The sequence below is a fragment of the Falco biarmicus genome, chromosome 10 (assembly GCF_023638135.1).
Source record: "Falco biarmicus isolate bFalBia1 chromosome 10, bFalBia1.pri, whole genome shotgun sequence".
In the NCBI taxonomy this organism is placed as follows: domain Eukaryota; kingdom Metazoa; phylum Chordata; class Aves; order Falconiformes; family Falconidae; genus Falco; species Falco biarmicus.
Window position 1 is genome coordinate 7974817 of NC_079297.1, and position 21805 is coordinate 7996621.

General features: G+C 42.1%; 2 protein-coding genes across 7 annotated transcripts in view; one reads left to right on the plus strand and one right to left on the minus strand.

The window, feature by feature from the left end:
* Positions 1 to 15925, plus strand: part of PTPN1 (protein tyrosine phosphatase non-receptor type 1) — a 46048-nt gene extending 30123 nt beyond the window's left edge. For both annotated transcript variants that reach the window (XM_056353124.1, XM_056353125.1), the window contains 7 exons: positions 836 to 936; positions 2887 to 2985; positions 5722 to 5859; positions 7562 to 7771; positions 8468 to 8629; positions 9287 to 9522; positions 12272 to 15925. In XM_056353124.1, coding sequence (XP_056209099.1) covers positions 836 to 936; positions 2887 to 2985; positions 5722 to 5859; positions 7562 to 7771; positions 8468 to 8629; positions 9287 to 9522; positions 12272 to 12479 — 1154 coding nt within the window. In that variant the 3' untranslated portion in view covers positions 12480 to 15925. The remainder of the gene's footprint in view (positions 1 to 835; positions 937 to 2886; positions 2986 to 5721; positions 5860 to 7561; positions 7772 to 8467; positions 8630 to 9286; positions 9523 to 12271) is intronic.
* Positions 15926 to 17247: 1322 nt separating this feature from the next.
* RIPOR3 (RIPOR family member 3) overlaps positions 17248 to 21805 on the minus strand; it is a 54080-nt gene continuing 49522 nt past the window's right edge. For all 5 annotated transcript variants that reach the window (XM_056353122.1, XM_056353120.1, XM_056353117.1 and 2 more), the window contains 4 exons: positions 20739 to 20941; positions 20375 to 20458; positions 19422 to 19512; positions 17248 to 18305 (listed from right to left, as the gene is read on the minus strand). In XM_056353122.1, coding sequence (XP_056209097.1) covers positions 18205 to 18305; positions 19422 to 19512; positions 20375 to 20458; positions 20739 to 20941 — 479 coding nt within the window. In that variant the 3' untranslated portion in view covers positions 17248 to 18204. The remainder of the gene's footprint in view (positions 18306 to 19421; positions 19513 to 20374; positions 20459 to 20738; positions 20942 to 21805) is intronic.

The window sequence follows — 21805 nt, forward strand, 5'->3', positions numbered from 1 at the left end:
ATATCAGAAAACTCTTATACTTAGTGGTTAGAAGTTATTGAAGTCTTTGGGACAATTAACTAGGAAAAATAATGTTGCGCATAATTTGCTTTACTAAGCGGTTCTAATAATTGAGGTTGTGAGTAACAAAGGTTTCCTTTTTGCCTTTAGATAATACTGCTTTCAATCTGTTTGGCTTTCTTGCAAAATGTGGGAACTCTTGTGTGTGTGATTTTTGTTGTTGGTTTGGTTTTTTTTAATCCCAAGTGGATCAAGTTGAGGTCAACAAAAGAGCACGAAAATCACATTTGCTGTAATACTTGGATTTTGATCATTCTTTCTGTACATTAAGGTGTGTTTGGGTTGGGAACAGTAGCTAAATGTCTATAAGAAGAATTAGAAGTCTCTGTTCTGTTTGTCCAATATATGTTTAGGCAAACTTTTTAACAACCTTGAACAAGTTAGGTTTGAATGTTTAATTTGCAAAAGATAAGCAGTTGTGTAATTAGATTTATTTAAAAAGAGTAACTCCATAACTGTACAAACAGGTCAGTATGATCTGGTTTGCTGTTTACCATTGCGATTACTTCAGACACGTATACTTCCATTCTTGCAATGTATTCTTGGAAGACAGAGTGCAACTTACGTTCACTGCTCCGCTGTAGTGCTGTTCTTGTAGTACCTATATTGTATTTTCAGAGTTACCAGCACCAGCGAATGCTTCTGTGCTACCTGCGATGAAGCTCTTTTCATTCTTCAGGACAACTCAGCTTTTTTGATCCTAACATCTGATGAGATTGTGCATGGATTGCTGTGTTGCCTATACATTAACCAGTGTTTTCTAATTATGCTGCAGTTGATCACAGTCGAATTAAGCTAAACCAAGGTGACAATGACTATATCAATGCTAGTTTGATAAAAATGGAAGAGGCCCAAAGGAGCTACATCCTTACCCAGGTAATTTCTGGCAGTGGATAATAAAAATCATATGGTGATTGGAGTTGTTTTTCATGGGTTTTCTTTAGCCTTATTATGTTTGTTTTCTTTATTGTAAAGCTAGTTCAGTGTACATAAACATCTGTGTGTGTATATAAACATACACATAGAACAACTTTGCTGAAATGCTACTTATTTCTTCCTGCTTCCTGTAGAGTACTTTGGCCACTTTGTACGTTTGACTTTGGACACATCTAGGCTACAAGCTAACAAATTTCTAGAAGTCTGCTTGTTGGCTTATCACAAGCAACGTTTAGATGTGATTGAAATGATAACTTCTACAGGGAAGGTCAGCAAAAAGGCTTCAGACCACTAGTCTTAAGTTGCCTGTTAAGCTTTCTGAACAGAGGTGAACCTCACTTACTGGGGGGCTTCACATTTGCAGAACTGTATGTATGAATGTCAAGATGTTCAAAACCTATTTGAAATATCATACTTCAAATATAACTGGTATTTATGTGTTATGTTGAGTGGGACAGACGTTAACCAAACTACATTAGGGAATTGCACCTGATCTTCTGTTTCAAATAAGCAGCGAGCTCCACCACATATTTCTTGTTAAACATCCTTCTGAAAGCGCTGTTACTGTAGTATTTACAAATAACATGCCTCCTAGTCACACAACTTCCAAAAGCTCCAAGTTGGTCAGTGCTGATGGTTCTACATTTAACGTGAGAGAGGAAAGCTATCAATACAGACTTTAGTGATAGGAATTTGGGGCATGGGAGGTAAGTGGCTGTTTTTCACTGAATCTGTGAATTCCACACCTATCTATGTAACAAATTTTAAAATACCTGGATACCCTGTTGTCTTATTTTGAGAGCTAGCAACTGTGCCGGAGTTCTTGTTTGTCATAAATGTTTGGTTCTGTGGAGACTGTCCTGGTCTCTAGTCTTGACTTTTTTTTTTTTTTTTTTTTTTTTAACCCTTCCTCCCACGCTTTAGATAAAGGTAGACTGGGATTAATATTTTCAAGCAGCAGCTCTTCCTTCCTTTTTCTAGAGAATAAAGATGAATCTTCGAAGGAAGAAGTGGGCAGTACAGTGTTCAATATGAAAATGATTCTGTGCACACAGCTCTTACTCCACTTCTTCAGAACAGGGGTGATTGATCCTAGGTTTGAATTGGTGTGTGGAATAGTCAAATGTGCACTGGTACTAGTTACGTGTTCTGATCCAGAATGTAATGGATTCAAATGGCTTTATTTAAATCCAGTCATGCTCTCTGAGGACCCTGGCCTGCTGTTCTGCTTGAGCAGAGTGATGGATAGAAATACGAGAGGCAAAATGGTGCTGGTTTGTGTAGCCCAAAATTCAGAGGAATGGCTTTGGAGTAGAAAATAGCAATGGAATATAGCACAGATAGAAAGTTATAAGGAAATGTACTTTGTAAATAGATAGTAGTCTTTAAAAGGAGTGTTATCATTTTGTTCAGTTCCAAAACAGATCCATGAAGGTTCTGGAAAACCATATAATTTGTTACTGATATGGCATTGAATGTTTGTCCATTCAGTCTAGTAATTTTTAGTTATTATGAATAACAGTAATATTTTGCAGATGTCAGTTCTGCTGTTAGTTAGTCAGTGAGGTTTTGTTCCCCCGTTACTTTTGTATACCTTTCCTAAGAAAATTTTCTCAGCATTTTTCACTCCCAGTTCTGTTCTTGCAAATGAGATTACTTCTCTTTTCCTGTTATGTATGGGGGGGAAAAGATTAACCATGCTTTCATGGGTAAATTCATAGTGGGAAAATGGAACTTAAAGCTGTATCACTACAAGTTTTTACAGTTCAAAATGAGAAGTTGCTCATTACTTGTCTAAATTTATTGCCTAGTACAGTAACTTTTACTGGGGAACACTGCACTGACATTAACAGAAAATAATGCTTATTTCTGGGGATTCTGTCTCTGCAGGGACCTTTGCCAAATACTTGTGGTCACTTCTGGGAGATGGTTTGGGAACAGAAAAGTCGTGGTGTTGTCATGTTGAACCGAGTGATGGAAAAGGGATCTGTAAGTACTTACCCAGTTGTAGCTGTGTGTCCACTGCATGTTTATAGTTTTTCTTTAATAAAAAGAACCAAACAAAAAATGAACCCAAAAACCAGGGGGAAGGGAGGAGGTGAGCATAAATAATTTTATCTAAGAAATTACACCTAGAATAGAATTCCTGGTAAACTGATCTTCAGAAAATTATTCGGTTTGTAATTGTGGGTCCTAATTTCTTCTGAATTCCGTTGAAATAAGGCATGAACACAGTATGACTCTCCACGCCAATGAATATTTGGCCTCTGCTGCTAACCCAGGTATCTGAATGCAGTTCTCTTCAGTGTACACAGATTGCACCTCTCAAAGGTCGTTTACACCGTGTGCTCACTCACAAGCATTATGAAATGGTTTTGAAGTAGAGAGGCACTTGGACTCCAGGTTTCCTTTACACAGTAAGAACTCTGATTATTAAATGTACCACCAGGGCACATTGTGTCTCCACCAGTGTCATTGTTTTACAGAATTCATTGGAGGTCTGAGGAGAATGGAGGCGCAGTTGGCAGGACTTCACCTGGTACCTAGCTTAAGCAAGGATGCGCTGGGCGATGTGGAACCAGCTGTTAAGCCAGCGCTTTACTTGCTGGGACAAGTGCGGTGGACTGAGTTCTGTCCAGACCTTGTAGGAACCTTACATTAGACAAGACAGGCAAAAAGGTGAAGGGCAACAATGAGTGTGCGAACAGTTGGGGTTATTTTAGGGAATTTACCTTCAGACAGATAAAAAATTGGTTCCTTTGGCACAGAGAGTAGCTGCTGTCTTGCGAGGAAATGCCTCAGCCTTTCTGATGGTGGAGAAGAGGAGAACCATCAGGCATGGTTTTCATCCATGGGTCAGAGTTCTCCTCTCTCCTCTCTCCTCTCCATCCTTAAAGTGGACTTGGCAGCTGTGCAAATTTGATACAAAAGCAATTTTAAAGACTGATAGAAATACACAATTTAAAGTTGAACGTTACAGTGTAGTCAGTATAAATACACTTTGGAGAAGGGGTATGTTGGGTATCCACCAGTGATAGCTGGGTGGTACGTTCTTTTGCATAATCAGGAAAGAATTCCCAGTGATCAGGAAAATTCTTGTGCAATGAGTTGTGTTTCAACAAACTACAGTCTTGACTTTAGAGTCTTTTGCTTTTTTTGTAGTGCAAGTGAAATGTAATCTTCAAAAGAAATGCAGTAACCATATTTTTCAATAGTTTCTTCCTTCCCAGCCATTCCCGCTCGTTCTCTGCACTGCCAGTAGTTTTGAACAAAATTAATTATTGTGATCCCTTAGGGCAGGCTGCTTACGCTTCGCAGCAAACAGCAGTGGGGGACCTACAGTGGAGCACAACAAAATATTGTTCGCAGACACATTTGGTGGAGAAATTAGACACAAAGCCAGTTGCTGTTTCTTTACTGTTACTAAAAAAAAAAAGTGTAGAGAATTATAACTGTCTTTTACACCCCAATAAACTAGAGGATGTATTTTGAATAAAAATTAAAATCAGTCTGAGCCAAACTATGTTAGTCTACCTATGAATAAAATATTGAAGGATTTTCTTATTTATGAAATGCTGTCAGAAATCATCTTAGTCTTGAGAATGCTGTTCTTGTTTCATCGTTCTTCCCCTTCAACTGTAAAGACACATTATTTACCCTTTAATAAAAGAGGCATTAGCCATATCCATTCTTATTGCATGTTTAGGTACGGTCAAATGGTGGAGATAATCCGGTTTCCGAGGAGCAGCGCTTAGGGCAGAAGTAGCAGGCCAGTGCTCCCGTCACAATATCCTTAGATCTTACTGTCAGAAACTTGGTTGCAGACTTTCCTCTTTGTGTTGCTGATGAGTTACTTTAGTTTCAGTTTTTCCCTGCACACTGCAAAATGTGCCACTTTTCTATTTGGTTGATTCATTGAAGGTTCTAGCATGTAGCAGTCTTTGCAAAACTAAGCACTCTGGGAAACTTTACTGAGAAAATTGAAAATCAGTTAGAAGTAGGTAATGGGAGCGTTTGCTGAATGCAGGGTTTTTTTGGTAGGTTTTACTTTTAAACTGTGCCATGCAAAATCAAAATGATCTCACTGCTATTTTTATTTTTGTGGTGAGAGAATGGAGTAACCCAAAATCTCATCTGATGTTACACTTGAAAATTAGCGGTGTTGTAACTCTCTGTGTGTAGCTTATTCGTAGAATTCATAATGCTTTTTCACAGTATGTTCTGCTCTTGTTAACAGCTATCTCTTCTTTTGAATTTTAAATATTTGACACGAGGATAATAAATGCAGAGTAGACTAAAATTCAGATTTTGGCAGAGTGTTGTGAGAGCTTTTTAGACAGTTATTAGATTTGTTTGTTTGCTTGTTCCAACACAACCTAAAATAAGTAATGGTTTTGGTGATTTTTATTAGATTCCATAGCTTCACACTTTTTCAGCTTACACGTAGAAGAAAGAGCTCTACCTAAACAAACTTATCCTCAATCCTTATGTACTTTCATGAGTTCAGTCAGGTTCAAAATCATTTGACTTGTACAAAAGATTTAATGGAGATGTAGTTCTGCAACATAAAGGAAGACTGAAATTCTTCACACTAGAATTGGTCCTGCTTATAATGAAAGCAGATGAAGAAATTGTCTCATAAGAAAATGTTGTATTTAAGAATTTTTATTCCGTGTCTTTTATACAAAAATAAATGACATATAAATGTCTTCTATTTGTTTTTAGGTAAAGTGTGCACAGTACTGGCCACGGAAGGAGGAGAAAGAAATGTTTTTTGAAGATACAAATTTGAAACTAACATTGGTATCTGAAGATATAAAATCATATTACACAGTACGACAGCTGGAATTGGAAAACCTTACAGTAAGTACAGAAACTAGTACCAATCAGATTCTTCGGTCTCCCTGAGGTGAGATTCACCTCCTCATCAACAAGCTCTTGAAAAAATGATCATAAACTACAGCAGATTTTGTCCTGAAACTGGTGATTCTGCATGAGATTGTTGTTCAGCCCCTGGTTTGTGTGTGTGGTAGTGACTCTTCAATATTTATGAAACCTATCTGGGGAAACTACAGTTGTTTTCATATCTCAGCCATACACCGGGTGAGAAGGTTAACTTCCCACTTTCAGGGAACCCTTTATAAAATCATTTAGCAGATGTTCTGGTGATTTTGTGTTATAGCTGAAATAATTGCTCTTCCTGTCACTTAAGCTACCTGTTGGCTTGTGTCTTGTTCCAAGGTTTATTTTTAAGTTCTGGCTTAAACCTTCAGGTTTTGCATTGATAGCCTTCATCAGAAAGGAAGAATGTTTAGCCCTGGTCCTACAATGAGCTGTATGGAACTTGGTGCAAGGATCAGGCCACTAGCTTTAAGAGAAATCACTTTCTTCTTTCCGCTTTTCTACTTTCTTCTTTCCTCTTGTTCATAATACCAATATAAAAGGAAGTATACGTGCTGTTTCCCACTTACTCTTTGACACTGCCCTGTATTAAAGCGGTGAAAGCTAATCTTGTGGGGACTGGTTAAGGAAGAAGACCATCAACTTTCACTGAATGCAGGTCATTGAAGGCAGTGTCCGAGGTGCTTGACGGTGCTGAGCGAGGTGTGTGTGTAGTGACATGCTAGCCTGAGTTCTGTTCTGTCCTGGTACTGCTCGCTGCTGGAAGACCCGGTTATTCCGTCACTCCTTTGTTAGCATCTTGCATGCTTCATCCTGCTAGGAGACGTGAGAGAGCAGATAAGGATTTGCCTAAATTATGCCTGAGTAAGAATTTAGTTGATGTAGTTTGTGGTGTGTATTAACGGTGATGTCTGCCATAGCCATGCTTGGCTGTAGCTCGGTGTTCTGGGAGGGTATGAGCACCAGTGGTTCAGTCGTCTTGGAAGAATGTTTTCAGGTTTGGAACAAACCTGTAAAGGAACAGCTGTGATAGCAGAAGGGCTTTGTCTGCAGAAAGAATAAAGGGCTTCTATAACTTGAGGTACTTCATTTTGAGAAATCTTTAAATGATACTCTGTCACGAGAAACTGGAAGGCAGTAGTGCCAGCTATCTTGTGGCAATACAAGCATTTGAACTGTACTGAAAGAACTAAACCATGTTATAAATAAGTAAATTTACTTACCCAGTTTCCTTTGCTCAAATGGAGACATTCACAGCAAGAGATAATTATTTGTAATTAGTTTCTTAGCCTTGCATCTATAAATGCTCCATCAGACTGGTGGAAGTTTGTCATTTGAATTCGAGTCAGCTGTTCTGAGGGTGTTCTGGAAGCGGGGTAGTCTGAGTAGCATACGAAGCCAAGCAGGCACATGCTTCCATTCCATGTAAGTCAGAGTTATTTTCAAGCTAAAATTTTTCCAAAGGCACAAATCTTAAATTGACCTAAAGGTAAAAACGTCTGATGTCTAAAGCTCTATGTCTGAATATCTAAGGGACTGTTTGCTAGGCAAATGAACCAGGAATTGCATTTGCTGATGAGAACGCTGTTGTAGGCAACTGCAGTTTGAATACTTCTGGCTCACGCATCCAGGCTAAAAGGCTTCCTAAATACTGGTTTTACAGACACAGGAAACTAGAGAGATTCTGCACTTTCATTATACGACGTGGCCTGACTTTGGCGTCCCGGAGTCACCTGCTTCGTTCCTCAATTTCCTGTTCAAAGTGAGAGAGTCCGGCTCGCTTAACCCTGAGCACGGGCCCGTCGTGGTGCACTGCAGCGCAGGAATCGGGAGATCGGGAACTTTTTGTTTGGTTGATACATGTCTTCTACTGGTAAGAACTACGTGTTCTAGGTGATACGCTATTTCTGTAGAGTTACTTCGAGGAATGGTTTGTTGCAGGCTTACAAAGAGCTGCGGTATGTTCTGGGAGGTATTGTTGCATGCTATGTCCCATTATCTTACTCACATTCTGGTTTGGGAGTGTATTCCAAGGCAGATCTTGTTCTTAACTGGCCATTTGGAGCCTGGGGAAGAAAAGTCTCTAGTTTTTAGTGATTTGCAAAGACAGGCTTTGCCCTCCTGGTGAAGAAGAAAACCACTACATGTCTGCTAAGTAACAGTATGAACTGTCCTGAAACAATGCAAAATAAATCTAATGTGTCTCCTTTTACAGAGTCGTCTTTGCCTGTAGGCAGGAGGAAATTGTCCTGACTTTAACATAAAACTGGAGTTCCCTTGGCTTTGTCCTGTCACTGCGTGAGAGCAATTAATACGAAGATGTCAGGCCTAGGTTAAAATGTCCTAATTAGATTTTTCAAAACAAAAAAGAGGGGGAAAACATACAACATATTGGAGTCCTAGTGTATTTTGCCCTCTGTCTTTAAATTAGAGACCAGATAAATAGCTGCTGATACCATTTTTTTATTAATTCTGTAACATGGAGGGTGGTCTGAAGGTCCTACTACCAAATGAGTCGTTGCAGTGAATCTCATCAGAGCATAAAGCTTGTTTCAACTTTTATCTTCAGATGGACAAACGGAAAGATCCTTCTTCTGTGGACGTGAAACAGGTTCTCCTAGAAATGAGGAAGTACCGGATGGGACTCATACAGACAGCAGACCAGCTCCGTTTCTCCTACTTAGCTGTTATTGAAGGGGCAAAATTCATTATGGGAGACGCGTCAGTGCAAGTGAGCGCTATTGACTGCACAGCCCAATGCAGTGCGCCGCAGCTCTGCGGTAACTGTAACAGATCTGGGGGGTGAACAGAGTAGAAAGGAATTTCAAATTCTGTGCTTGCCTCAGCTTCAATAAGTTTTTATATTATGGGGTTCTTAGAGTGTCATGACCTAAAGTTTTGTATCCAAGAACCTTCAAAAAAGTCCCTGTGGTATGTAGCAGGTGGCCCGGTGTACTTACCAGTGCTGTAACTGGGATGTAGACTGGCTGCATCGGCCTTGTCTTTCCTTTCAGATAATAAAAACTCTCTCTCTAGCGTGCCAGAAGTTTTAAGTATTGTGATTGAATCCTATCAGTTTATTTTATTGTAAGCAGAACTCTAGCAGCACAGATATTATTTTGTAGTATTTAAATTTTCCAGAAGTAAGATTAAAATTCCTTGCATTTCTAGCTGTTGTCTTCTGTGTACTGGATGTAGCTTAGGTTTGGAATGCTTGTGTCTCTTTTCTTCTTTCCCTTTTTTTCAATGCAAATGAACAGCCATTCTAAGAATAAATGAAAAGGTGGAGTATAAAGACCCTGCTGTGTTAAAGTTAAAAGTTATAGTAGGAGATAAACTCCATAAAAGAAATGGAGAAAAGCTTAATCGGGCTTTTCCTTCCCTGAAGGAGCAGTGGAAAGAGCTCTCCAATGAGGACCTGGACCCACCACCTGAACACACCCCACCGCCTCCCAGACCGCCAAAGCGAACCTCAGAAATGCATAATGGAAGGATGCATGAACACACGGAATTCTTTCCTAAACATCAAGTAGTAGAGGAAGAGATTAGATGTTCGGTCAGCACTGTGGAAGAGATGGTTCCAGATGGCAGAGCTCGTTCATCTGTGCCACTGGTTACAGACAGGTAATTCATTTAGTTTCCCCCTTTTAACTGTCCCAAGAAGACCGGCCGGTTGGCTTACAGCGGTGAGAGGGTGTAGGACGTTTGCTCATGGATGGCATTTCATACAGAAGGGCCTGCACCGTCCTTGATTGAGGTAGTATAACAGTAGTTCCAACCCCAGACCTTTTCAGTAAAGGGCTTATGCTCATGTTCGTTTAACTTCGCGCACGAGCTAGGGCCTCTTGCGGGACCCTGCTAGTGTAAAAGAAAGTGACAGCATAATGAGGTGGTTTAGTAATGCAGTGGTTTAGTCTTGATTTACATGCAGCATATGATAAGTTACAGAGGAGCTCTTTCACTACTTTAAGGTATTAGTCATGTAGCTGAAAACTAAGCTGACTAGCTTTAGCCACACTTGGAAATGTGAAATTAATTGCAAGCAAAGCTTCTTCTGATGAAAGGAGTAGAGGGGACTCGTGAACGGAGAACTTTCCTACCTGTCATTGTAAGCCAAGCTGTAGGGACTGATCAGTGTGCAAACCACTGTGTGCGAGGGGCGGAAGCGCAGGGAGGCCGAGGATCCTGCCTGCGCACCTGCCAGGTGTCCCTCCTCACCCGGCAGTGCCACGTTGCTGCCTGAAAGCAGCATGCCATGGTGATGCTGCCCCTCTGCGTGTCAGCTGGTTTTATTCAGAATACCGCGTGAATGCCCCACAGAACAAAAAAAAAAATAAAAAAAAAAAATTAAAAGGATAAAAATAAAACCCCCTACACCCACCAGGGATGATCAAGGGAAAGTTTAATGTTCCCCCACTAGATGGTCTCCTAGCAAGACATACTCAGCTTCCCACTGGAATACTGGGATAAAATATCAAGTTTTAGTATTGTCCGCAGGACCAGAGCCTTTGCACAGAGGCAGCTGACAGGCTTGATGTATTTCATTTAGCTGAACCAGTGGGCGAGTGTGTGGCTCTGGGAACTGGACATTAGTGAGATGTGTTTCCAGTAGCCTCTCTTCAAAATAAACCTCTTAATTTCCCGAGGCAGAGAGGATGAGACCGTGAGCTGAACCTGTTGCCTCCCTCCCAGTTCTGCTGGAGGCAAGAAGATAAAATACAAGTGTTTCCCTGCTCAAGGTGAAGTGGTGTTTTGATCAGGATTTTTCTTAATTCATCGGAGAGATTCTGGAAGTAAAATACTCAAATTCCAAACATCTTTACTGAAAAAAAAAATAATAATTTTGGAAATAGGAATAGACAGGATGGAGGCTTAGCTACAGAAGAAGGAAATATTGCAATGATAGCACCTCCCTCTTTCTTCCCTTGGTGACAACATAGTTCTGTTACCAGAACATTCGCCTGGGGTGTGAGATGCCAGTTAATGCTTTCCACACCTAATGAAGAGTAAGGATTTCAAGCTGGTGTCTTGTGTCGTCTCATTAGCTGTATAAATCTGAATTTCTCAGTGAACAAATGATTTCTTGGAAATACTTTACACAGTTTAGTGTGAATGAACGTAAGACATGTCCAGCTCTAAAGAGCTCAGATTAATTTCATTTACTATAGTCCCTTGCCTGAGGTTAGAGTTGAGTCATCCTCTGGAACTGCCTGTCTGTCTGCATTGATTGTAGAGGCTGGCTTGGACTAGACACGTATCTTTTACCTTGCTGAAGTTAAATCCTACATGATGCGATGTCTCAGGCATACTAGGAAGGGCCAGGGTTTGCATCCTGAGCTCCCTCATTCTGTACCGGTACTGTTGCTGCAGGATCAGACCTCCTTTGTGATAATTGCTCACATCCTCGTGTCTGGAACAGTGAGTCTAGAAGGGGACAAGGTGAAACTTGCTGAGCAGGAGGGGAAAGGAATAGAGAGAAGCAGCCTCATGTGAAAGGATGAGGGATGGTGTGAGGCTGGAGGAAACAGAGGGGTAGGAAATGGACATGGTGCTGGCAGAGATGAGGGAAGAAGAAGTCTTAAGCATGTTTATTTCCCTGCCCAGATATTCTAGTGCCTGGGGTGGAAGATTCCTGAATTCTTCTGTACTTAAGCTGTCAGCAGGTGTCAAGCAAATCCCCCTGCAAAGCATCTCCGTGCTGGTTACCGCCTCGCTGGTCTCACAGCACGATGCTGCTCTGCTTTCTAAATTCAGCCGGAAGAAGCACAGTCGATAGAAAAGTTCCTGCCAGTTAAGAAGCCTCTTTGGGTGTTGGCGTACTGCCGACGGGAGGGAGGCCTAGTATCTAGAAACAAAACCGTCTTAAAAAGAGTATGAAAGGTGAGGAGAGCTTCGGTTCCGTCATTAAAAGCTATTGCAATGTATTTGGCCGCTCTTCCGAAGTTATGGCTGCACAAGCAACCACAGCTCCATCGCTGAGCGCGAGCTTGATTTTTGCACCGTGATGTTCTCCTGACCTGGACGTAGGTTTGGTCTGTGCTGGTTCACTGCCTGTCTCAGTGTAGGTGGCAGATCCGTGATGAGCAGTGGAAGCAGGTGGTGTTTAAAACGAAGTCAGCTTATTCTTCAAAGGGTACAAAATACTCCCGAGCATGGCTTTTGATGAGAAGTACTCTTCTAAACCTGTAATCTAATAGCCAAAACTGTAATAATTAGCGATAGGCTTTGGTTTGTCATTTGCTACAGCTCCTGATAGCGAGAGCTTTCCAGCTTTGTGGTGGTCAGTGGGTGAGGCCGTGCTCTTGCAGAGCCTGCACGGCTTCTCTCCTACATGGAGAATCCAGTATTGAATATTTATTTCTTTGCCCTGAAGCACTAGTCAAGACACTGAAATTCGGAGGAGAACTGTTGGTGAAAACCTGCGTCTCTCGCCCCACAAAGAAGAGTCGATGAAGTCTGAAAACTCCGAAGAGGATGATGAGAACATGATGACAACTTGGAAGCCATTTCTAGTGAATATTTGCATGTTCACTTTCCTCACAGCCGGAGCTTATCTCTGTTACAGGGTGTGTTTTCATTGATGGACGTGCCAACAAGATCGACCCTGCAGGAAACGCCAACGATTTGATCGGTTTGTAATAAGCTTCTCTGAAAGCGAGCTAACTGGGGCACGTGAGCCTCCTCTCAGTGGAGGTAGATCTTAGGTTGAAAGGCCGGAACTTTGGGTAGGGCTTCAAGAGAGAATTGATGCACTAGGGTTTTATCTAGCCCTGTGGTCCCAAGAACATAATATTCTAATCTCAGGGCCTTAAAATATTCAGGAGTAAGCAGAGAAAATGCCAAATAGTCTGGGGTTGTTTTTTTTTCTTTTTTTTTTTTTTTTTAAACTGAATAATAGAATTGCAACACATTGTTGTTTTTAGCCTTTTTTAAAAAGCCAGTTCTTTTTCTTTTGTGTTTCAGAAAAACTAGGCACAAGTGAAACTTGCTTGTACTCTCCAAGTGTTATAACCAAATAACATGACTTATATTGACGAGTTCCCAAAAAACAAAAAAGAAACCCACATACCTGAAGAATGTAAACTTTTTGGAAGGGGAGGGTGTTGGGGGCTGGGTGTTTGTGGTTGGGTTTTTGTTTTGGTTTGGTTTTTTTTTTTAACTTGCTTCATCATTAAAGACTGAGTTGTGGGCAGTGCCTGTGGTATTGATATATTTAATCTTGGCATAACTGTTCTTAAAGAGCTTATTGTTTTACATGTGTTTATAGAAACAGGCTTCTGCGTTTGCTCAGGGTATCCCAACATGTCAAGCTCTTTTTTGGTTTGTTTTTTTTCCCCTTTTCTTACTATTTTTTTTTTTTTTTTTTTTTTTTTTTAGTAAATGTATCTCCTCATTGACTTTTGTTGCACTCTACTTGCACATATGCCTATTTACATTGCACCATCCTTTGTAAAGTTATTTTTACTTTTATATTCTGGGTTAGGAGAGGTTGACATGAGGGAAACTGGAAGGGGAAATTCAACCAAAACATGTCCACCAGCATTTTGCAGCTGCGCAGTTGGCATTTAGAAGGACCAGTTCTTAAACCTCATCATTTGGAATGTAAAATGCAGTTTCACTCTACATCTGCTCCATAAGGAACAGCGTGCTTCCTGCAAGGGCCGGGGAGGTAACGTACTCGGAGGCATTGCAGGCGATGAACAGGAAAGCATTTCAATAAATCCAGAGCAATTAATGCTGTGGCAGCTTCCTTAAGACGTAAAAAGTTCGACAGAAGACATATTGGTCTGTGAACGTATCGGTTGGCTTATGGTGCAAGCGTTCGTGTGTTCTGCTTTTTTTAAAGCAAGGATTTTAAATACTGGCTTTAGTTTGGCTCGAAGATGTGCTCTTCGGTGATGAGCGCGCGTGGCGGTGCGAGGGGGTGAGCCTTGCGCCTCTGCGGACGGGGGTGTTGCTACCCCGGCGTAAGCCCAGCGAGGTGGGTGGGTTGGGGCTGCGCTGCGTCTGCGTCGCTTTGCTCAGTTGGCGGGTCTGTGCCGCAGGCCCAGGACTTGAATTAATGTAAAGTGCTTGTAAATAAGGATTTGGGTGCATTGGTAGAACTGTGACTGGAAGCCGGCATTGCGCGAAATGGGCGTAGGCAATGCTGGTCCTCTTGTTAGTACCAAATTATTATGGCTTAAGCAGTAACAGCAAAAAGTTTTTGCTCATGTCATGGCACAGAGGACAGGAGTGAACTCGCTACAGCCAAGCCGTAGTGACGGACAGTAAACCATGACAGCTGATTTGCAACAGTGTTACTACTCTGTTCTTTTTTTTATTTTTAAAGTCTTCTTAGATTTATAGCACTTAACCACCATTCTCAGTGCAAACATCGCTATGGAATATCCTACGTAAGTCGCTCTCCACTCCATATTTATTTTTGCAAAGCTGGCTCTAGGTGTAGCTCTTTTCCTTCAGTGAGTAAGTTGGTGAATGGGGGGGCAGGGGGGCGGGGCGGGAGTTATTTCTATTTTGTGTTTTGTTAAGCTTGCATCAAGGGCTTCTCAAAAGTACAATAATAAATCCTCAGGTAGTACTGGGAGTCAATCCTTTACCTGTGAGACTGTTGCTCAGACCAGTACTTGAAAGGAGGAATGTTGTAATCAGTCAATACTTAGTTATATTATTGGAAACATGAAAAATGCGTATAGAAAATGGTAATATATAACACTTCATCTGTGTATTTAAGATACATTATGTGATTGCTTTGTCCCCACTATTCTCTCCGACATCCGGTAGAATCTTCTTCGAAGGCAACATTTGTACCCCGTTTGTATGAAATTGCATGTAAAGTCTTCTAGTGTCCTGATTAAATACCACGTGCTTGAAAGGTGAAAGAACTTATATTTCTGCTTACTGATGTGCCCAAATTATATTTGCATGAACTGATCATTAAGTGGCTGTGGTTCAAAGGGTGTTGCTGAAAGTATCTGCGTTCAGCGATAGACTGATTAGGTGTTTATCAGATAACATGTACTCGCCTAATACTTGGCATGACTTCCTATTGACTTTCTGCGTACTCGGTGTAACCCGGTTGTTTAGCATGGTTCATTTCAGCTGAGTAAGTATAGTACAGACATTCCAGAGAGTTTAGTAAGCCCTATCCACACCTCACCTCTGGTCGCTTGAGGCAAGCAGTAGCTCACGGATTTCGGGGTGTGCTCTGCCCGCAGAGCTGTGCGGCAGGAGGCGGGGGAAGCCCCTGCTGCCAGGGCTCGGTAGCCGCTTTGACCTGCAGAAGCGCAGGCTCCTGAAGTGGTGGCCCGTGCGAAAACAAAGCAACAAAACCCACCTCTGTGCTGTTACCAAGAGAATATTTTAGAGTTTCAACCCGACGGGAAAACAAAGCATCCTTCCTTTGCATCCAGAATTCACTTGCAAATTATTCTAACAGGAGAAAGCTTCTGCAGATGATAAAAACGTTTTGAACATCCCCCTTTCCGCCCACGTGTTTTGCTAGTTCTTTAACCTGTTACAAATCCCGAACGTACACTGGCCGGGGATAGACAGTGGAATATCCCCCAAGCCCAGCGAGGTGTGTATAAGGCTTAGGATACTGAACTGTAAACATTTTTGTTTTGATGTCCTGTATATGTATGTAGTAGTTTGGGTGTGTATATACAGTAGCGTTTCAAAGTGGGTGTATTGGTTAACCTGTTCTTGGAAAATGGACAAACATCCATGTTAAACTTGTTAGAAAGTTAGTGAGCTGCTCTGCTATATGCCTTAAGCAAATATTTACTCATCAGGTCTTTCTTTTTTACAGATTGCCATAGAATAAACTTTTTTTAAAAAAAAAATATAAAAAAACAAAAAAGGTAAATGTTTTGGTATAATACATTTTCAGGTATTTCTTGTCTTTTGTGTAAGCCGCTACAAAGACCTCACAGGTTATAGTAAAATTGTACAGTTTTTCAATTTCCCATACAAGTTTTCAGTTCTCATTTTAGTTGTAACAATAAAATTCTTTTTTTAAAGAACATACATGAGAGTCTCGCTGCTTCCCGTCTTTGCAGGGCTAGAGCCGCTGGCTCCTGCTCCGGACCGCGCTGCAGATCGGGGCTAGCAGGATAGTTGGTGGGGGTTGTAGAGGAAAGATTTAAGTGTTGCTGTAAGAACTTACTCATAGGTCAGAGCTGCAGTAAAAGAAAAGCGAAATGAGTGTCCCGTGTCTCTCTCCCCGGCACGTAAGATCTCCCTCCTCTGGTCTTTCACTTTAAACGTAACTTCACTAAAAGGTAACTACCTTGGCCCAGGAGTCAGAGCAGTAGATGAAAGGGGCAGGAAGACTCCAGCACGAATGGTTTTTTGCAAGTGGGTTTCAGCTGTGCCTTAGCATGAAGCTGCCTGTGGTGGGGATGCGGTAGCGTTACCTGTTCGGTGCAGCAGCCGCGGCCATCACGTTTCCACAGGGCTTGGACTGAAGTACTGACCTTCTTGTTTCTGTTTTTACGGAAAGCAACGCATGGAGGAGAGGTGCTCGGAAAGAGAATTTTCAGTGGTTCCAGAAAGTGGTTATTAAAACAGCTGCGGTGAGTTTTCAGAAACCACCAGCACCGTGCTGCAGGGCTTTAAAGCCCAGCTCGGGCCACAAGCTGACTGGGCTGCCCTGTCCCTTACCAGCCACCAGCTGTTTCCCTTCCTGCCTGCCAGTGAAGCGGAAGAGCAGGGGAGAGAGGCCTGGGGAAGTAGAGAATTTACCAAAGCAGAACTTTTCCCCCCTGCTTTTAAAGAAATCTGTAAACTAAAAGCAGAGTTATAGCACACAGAAGCAGCCCATCACTGTTTTTTTTGCTGTAGAACGGCGTGACCCACCCGCCGTGGTCCTGCTGCTCCAAGCTCATCCGTGAGGACCAACGGTATGAGCACGCGGCGCGTTTCCCAAGGGAATGCAGAGAACAGTAGCTCAGCCGGCGCCAGCGGTACGAGCCCGGCCCTTTCCCAGCCAGAATCCCCAGCAGCGCGTGTCCCGGAGCTGCGTGTCAGGCAGCAGCTTCATCCCCCGCGGGGGGTTGTTGCCTTACACCTGCCGCAGGGCTACAAGCACAGACAGGACAAGGGGCAGTGGCACCAACTGCAACACAGGGAGTTCGATCGGACTATGGGGAAAAACTTCTTTACTCTGAGGGTGACGCAGCAGCGGGACAGGCTGCCCAGAGAGGCTGTGCAGTCTCCTTCTCTGGAGACATTCCAGACCCACCTGGATGTGATGGATGCTTTAGCAGGGGGCTGGGCTGGGTGGTCTCCACCGGGCCCTTCCAGCCCTGATTGTTCTGTGGTCCTGTATGAAGCACCTGCAGGAACTTGTCTCAAATGTTTTATTAGAATTTAAGAAAACAGTATGAAATCCAACAAATAAATACTGAATAGAAAAGTAATATATATATATATATATATAAATATATACACACAAGCCCAACCCTTTCAAGTATTTTACCTGAAGCCGGGCTTCTCTTTGTGGCTACCCTTCACTACGTTAACTAAGTGTTGAGTGAGTAAGGAGCCTGACAAGGGGTGTATGATGATGATAAGTCTTGACCTATGACTAAATTAACAAATTTTAAGAAAAAACAAAAAAACCAAACCAACTTATAAAAGCCTGCACATGGCAAGTACAATATGTACCTTCCTGCTGTAAACTGCTCAGGATTTACGCTCAGTACGTATCCCTGTCAGTCCTCATGTGAACCTGCCCGAAGTTGCTGTGATTATGAGGAAAGTGGCCTTTGAAGCAACAAGCTTTCCTCCCGCAAGTGAGTTGTACAAGAAAAGGAAACCACCAAGCAATGCCGCTAGATATTTTTTTTTTTTTCTGATGCATACGACAGTTGACGTAAATGATCTGCTGCCGGCTGGTTTCTAGGTGGACTGTTAGAGAGTGATTGTTTCTCTCCTCCTTGAGGAATTGCCAACTTCATAAAATACTTTATGGGAGAACAGATTATATCTGACTTACAGTTTGAGCAGGGGTTTTAACTCGAGGGGCAATCTGGGTCCATATTCTAAGGGACCCCAGCTTTTGTTCATCCAGCACTTGGTATCTCATCACGTGCTAAGAGACAGCGAGAAAATGTATTCCAGTCTACTTTGTGTAGACGACAAACTGTCCCCTCTTTGGAAATAAACCTGTACTCTGTCAGGGTGCAGCATCTATAGAGCAGGGCGTAAGTAAACCAGACACTGATAAAGAACAAAACAAAATCCTCGGGTACCCATGTGTAGCTGTGAGGACAATACGATTCAGCTCCTCCTATTCCACTGCTAAAATACGGTGATTTCAATTTCAGCCTCTTGTTGTACAGTTTCTCTTAATTCACAGCAAATTCGGTCCATTTTCTCAAAGGCTTGCCGTCCCTTTTCACCTATGGAGAGAGAGGAAATCTATCCCATGCTGAGGAAGAGAAAACAGAAACACCCTGGAAATGTAACACTCCCGAAATATTTCTGTTATGACCTTGTTCAGAACTAACAAGAACTCTCAATAGTGACAAATGCATCTCTAATAGTTTTCCAAAAACTGCTTAGAAGCCACCGTGGAGAATCAGGCCTCCTCTGAACATTTCCACATGAGTAACGAGTTGGAGCATCGCAGGTGGAAAGCCTGTTCTGGAATACACGTGAGTCTGAGTGTTTCTGTGAGGCAAGGCTGGAGATCCCCAGAACTAAGCATGAATCAACGTGTTTTCAGGAAGATCAGGACCAGGAAGTTCCTGTCTCCCAGATAAACTGGGCATCCTCCACAGCAGCTGTGCACTGCAGATACTCAGCTAGGCCATTCCCCGTCACCCTCAGCAGAAGTACAAATACTGGCCAGTAGCAAACTGGAAACACTGACATTTCATTAGCAGGTCAGCTCCACTGTAGATCTACTGAATTCAGGTGAAGCAACAAGTAATTAACCAGTATAAATCCATTCTGTTCATCCTCTTTCCTCTCTGGTATTCAGAGTGGAACCATTTGAAGAAGAATAGGAACACCAAAATTAGAGTTAGTCAGGTTGCAGGTGGCTAGAAAAGATTACCAGACCCAAGAAGTCTGTTGTTGTTCTTACATATATCTTTAAATCGATTTAGCTAATCTCAGCACTAGAAGAGGTGTTACTGGGATCTGTCAGGTTCCAACGTCCTTTTTACGAAATCTAGAGGAGAAGACTCCCGATGCCAGCGCTATGACTAAGAAGTATTCCATCAGCACTGGCAGGTAAGTACTGAAAGCGCTGATACCTCGTAAAAAAGTCCAGCGCTTCTTAAAGCACTTTATCCTACAGGAATCTCCTTGGTCTGGATCTACAGACTTTAATGGGAGCTTTGGTTGTTACACACGAGACAAAGTTTATCTTAATGGTGTGAAATAGCTGCTTACAAAGTATTTCCACTGTCCTAGATGTGTTCAGGCTGAACTTCAGGCCTGTTCTCGTTCTCCACTATTTCACATTACTTTTTCAGAACCTCCGTGTTACAGTTGTACGAAGGACTTACCAAAGGACAGCATTGTTTCCCTGGCTGCGTTCCTGACTTCCTCTGTTTCAGATTGGCACAGCTGGGCAACCTGCTCAATACTCTCAACACCCTGTTTGAGAAGAAAAGTTTGCAACAGTAGCTTGTCAGCAAGTATTTTCATGAACATTTTTTGCAAGGTGGACACATACATACTTCCTCCCATCCCTTCTTCCACCTGAATTCTACTGTGACCTTTCTTTTCTCCCTCAATGTGTCAGCTTGCAGTTAATTTTTCTGAGCGTGACCTCACCTCTGCTACCTTCTGTCCTGGTTTAGGGCGTGAAAAAGTGTAGCAGTGCTAGGGTACAGGTCACTGCTGCAGTGCCACTGGATTAGCATAAACTAATCAGGACTTCCACTGAAAGACTTAATGCAGCTTGTTCAAGGGCAACAGTCGGTTTGCAAATCTGACAGGTTTGCAGAAACCGTACAATAACCCCTTGTGTGCAAACCAACTACTGGCTTGTGGCTGTTGGAAAGCTTGAAAGCTGTTCTGATAGTTTCTTAAAAGAGCAACGCAGATATTACTTTTATTTTCTGACTGTAATGAGCTATCGTTAAAAGAACTGATGTAACTTTAAATTTCTATAGTTAAAGCTTTAGAACTGCCTCCATATGTAGCTGACTATCGCTCATATTTCTGCACGCTAGATGTCCCCGAGTCAGACGGCGCCTGCTGTCCTTCACCACCAACGATGCCGCAGAAGTTCAAAGACACATCCTCTCTGCCGTGGGACCGCCTGCCAGAGCACACGGAGACACTCCAAGGTGCCTGCAGCTCCCTCTGCCTGCTGCCTTTTGAGTAATAACATCAATAGTATTCCAAAGTTTGGAAAAAGGAAGCTGAAAAAGTAACCCTACCAGCTTTAATTAAAAAAATAAAAAAAAAAAAAAAAAAAAAAAAGAGCCAGACACACACAGCAAATACTTACTCTGAGGTTTTTAAGAGCCAAACATGCAGCTTGCTGAAGCCTTGCATCGCAGTCAGCTAAAACATCAGTGTAAAAAAAGAGGGCCTGAATGAAAAAGATAAAAAGAAGAGAAGAAAGGCTTTATAAACTTAATAAGGTTTATAAGCATAATCAAGCACTCAAATTCAGACTGCCATAAGCACAGTTTTACCCATCTGAAACTGAATAAAAGACATAGACAACGCACTTGAATACTGATGTAGTTTAGGTTTGAATTGATAGATTAATGAAGTGTGGAGAAGACAATAGTGCTATTTTAGGATAAAACAAGTTCCGTGTATTTCACCATCTATTCAAAAAAGCCAGTAAGAACTGTGGTCTTTACCTTTTCCCTAAAGTTCTTGTTTGCCGCTGCACGGGAGAGGCAGGATGTGGCTGCTTTGCTGACGCGGTGGTTGTCGTCTAATTGTAAAATCCCAAGCAGCCGTAAAGTCTGCGGCAGAGGCTGGAGTTTGTTCAGTCGCTTTCCTTTCAATTTTTTAAGGGTCTTCAGCCGTCCAGGGCATTGGAGCTCCTCAATGAGCATCGCTGCAAGCGAGAGGATTCAGCTTCACTAACTGACAAATTAAGACATTATGAAGAAAAAACAAGCTCCTCGCTAGCGCAGGCTCCTTTAGCCACGAGTAGTTAGTTATTCGCATGGCTAATAAGCAAGCCAAGCACAGCAGGAAGCAAATCGGGATGACTGCCCCTTTGACCATCCCGGCTTCTTTCCCTGTCATTGTTTCATTTCCTCCTGTGCCAAGACTGTCTGACAAACAGAGCAGAGATTATTAGTTCACAATATTATTTCACAGGGTGCAGCAAAGCCCTGGCCCTTTTTAGGACCCCGGTGCACTGCGTACAACACGCAGTGCAAAAGAACTCCTACACCTTTGGACGTTAGGAAAAGCAGTCTACTGCCTACAATATGGAAAACACAATCGTGGAAAATACTTTTAAAGATCCCTGAAAGACCTTGCTGTACTGGTCAAAGAGAAAACCCTTTATCTCTTGAAAAATAAGAAATGAGGCACCGGATTTACGGTTTCAATTTGAAGAATATTCCAGGTCTTTTTCACTGACAAGCAATGCATGTGTTCTTAGTTCCCCACCAGATGAGTCATCGGCATCAAAATAAGACTAAAGATGCAGCCAGTATCAGGACTATTTTTAAAACAATTCTTTTCGGATACAGATTAAGTTTTAAAGTACTTTCACATGATGGACTAGGCTTCAGCGAGACACCAGCTACCTCGTGCTAGAAAATGCACATTAGTAACCTCGGAAATTTTATTGCTATTACCTGTCTCTGATTACAGCTGCAACAGTCACACAAAGATAGAGACATTTACTCAGTCCTTAAATCCAGCTGTAGGTTGCTGCCAACTTTCTTTCTTCTTTAACTTCGCA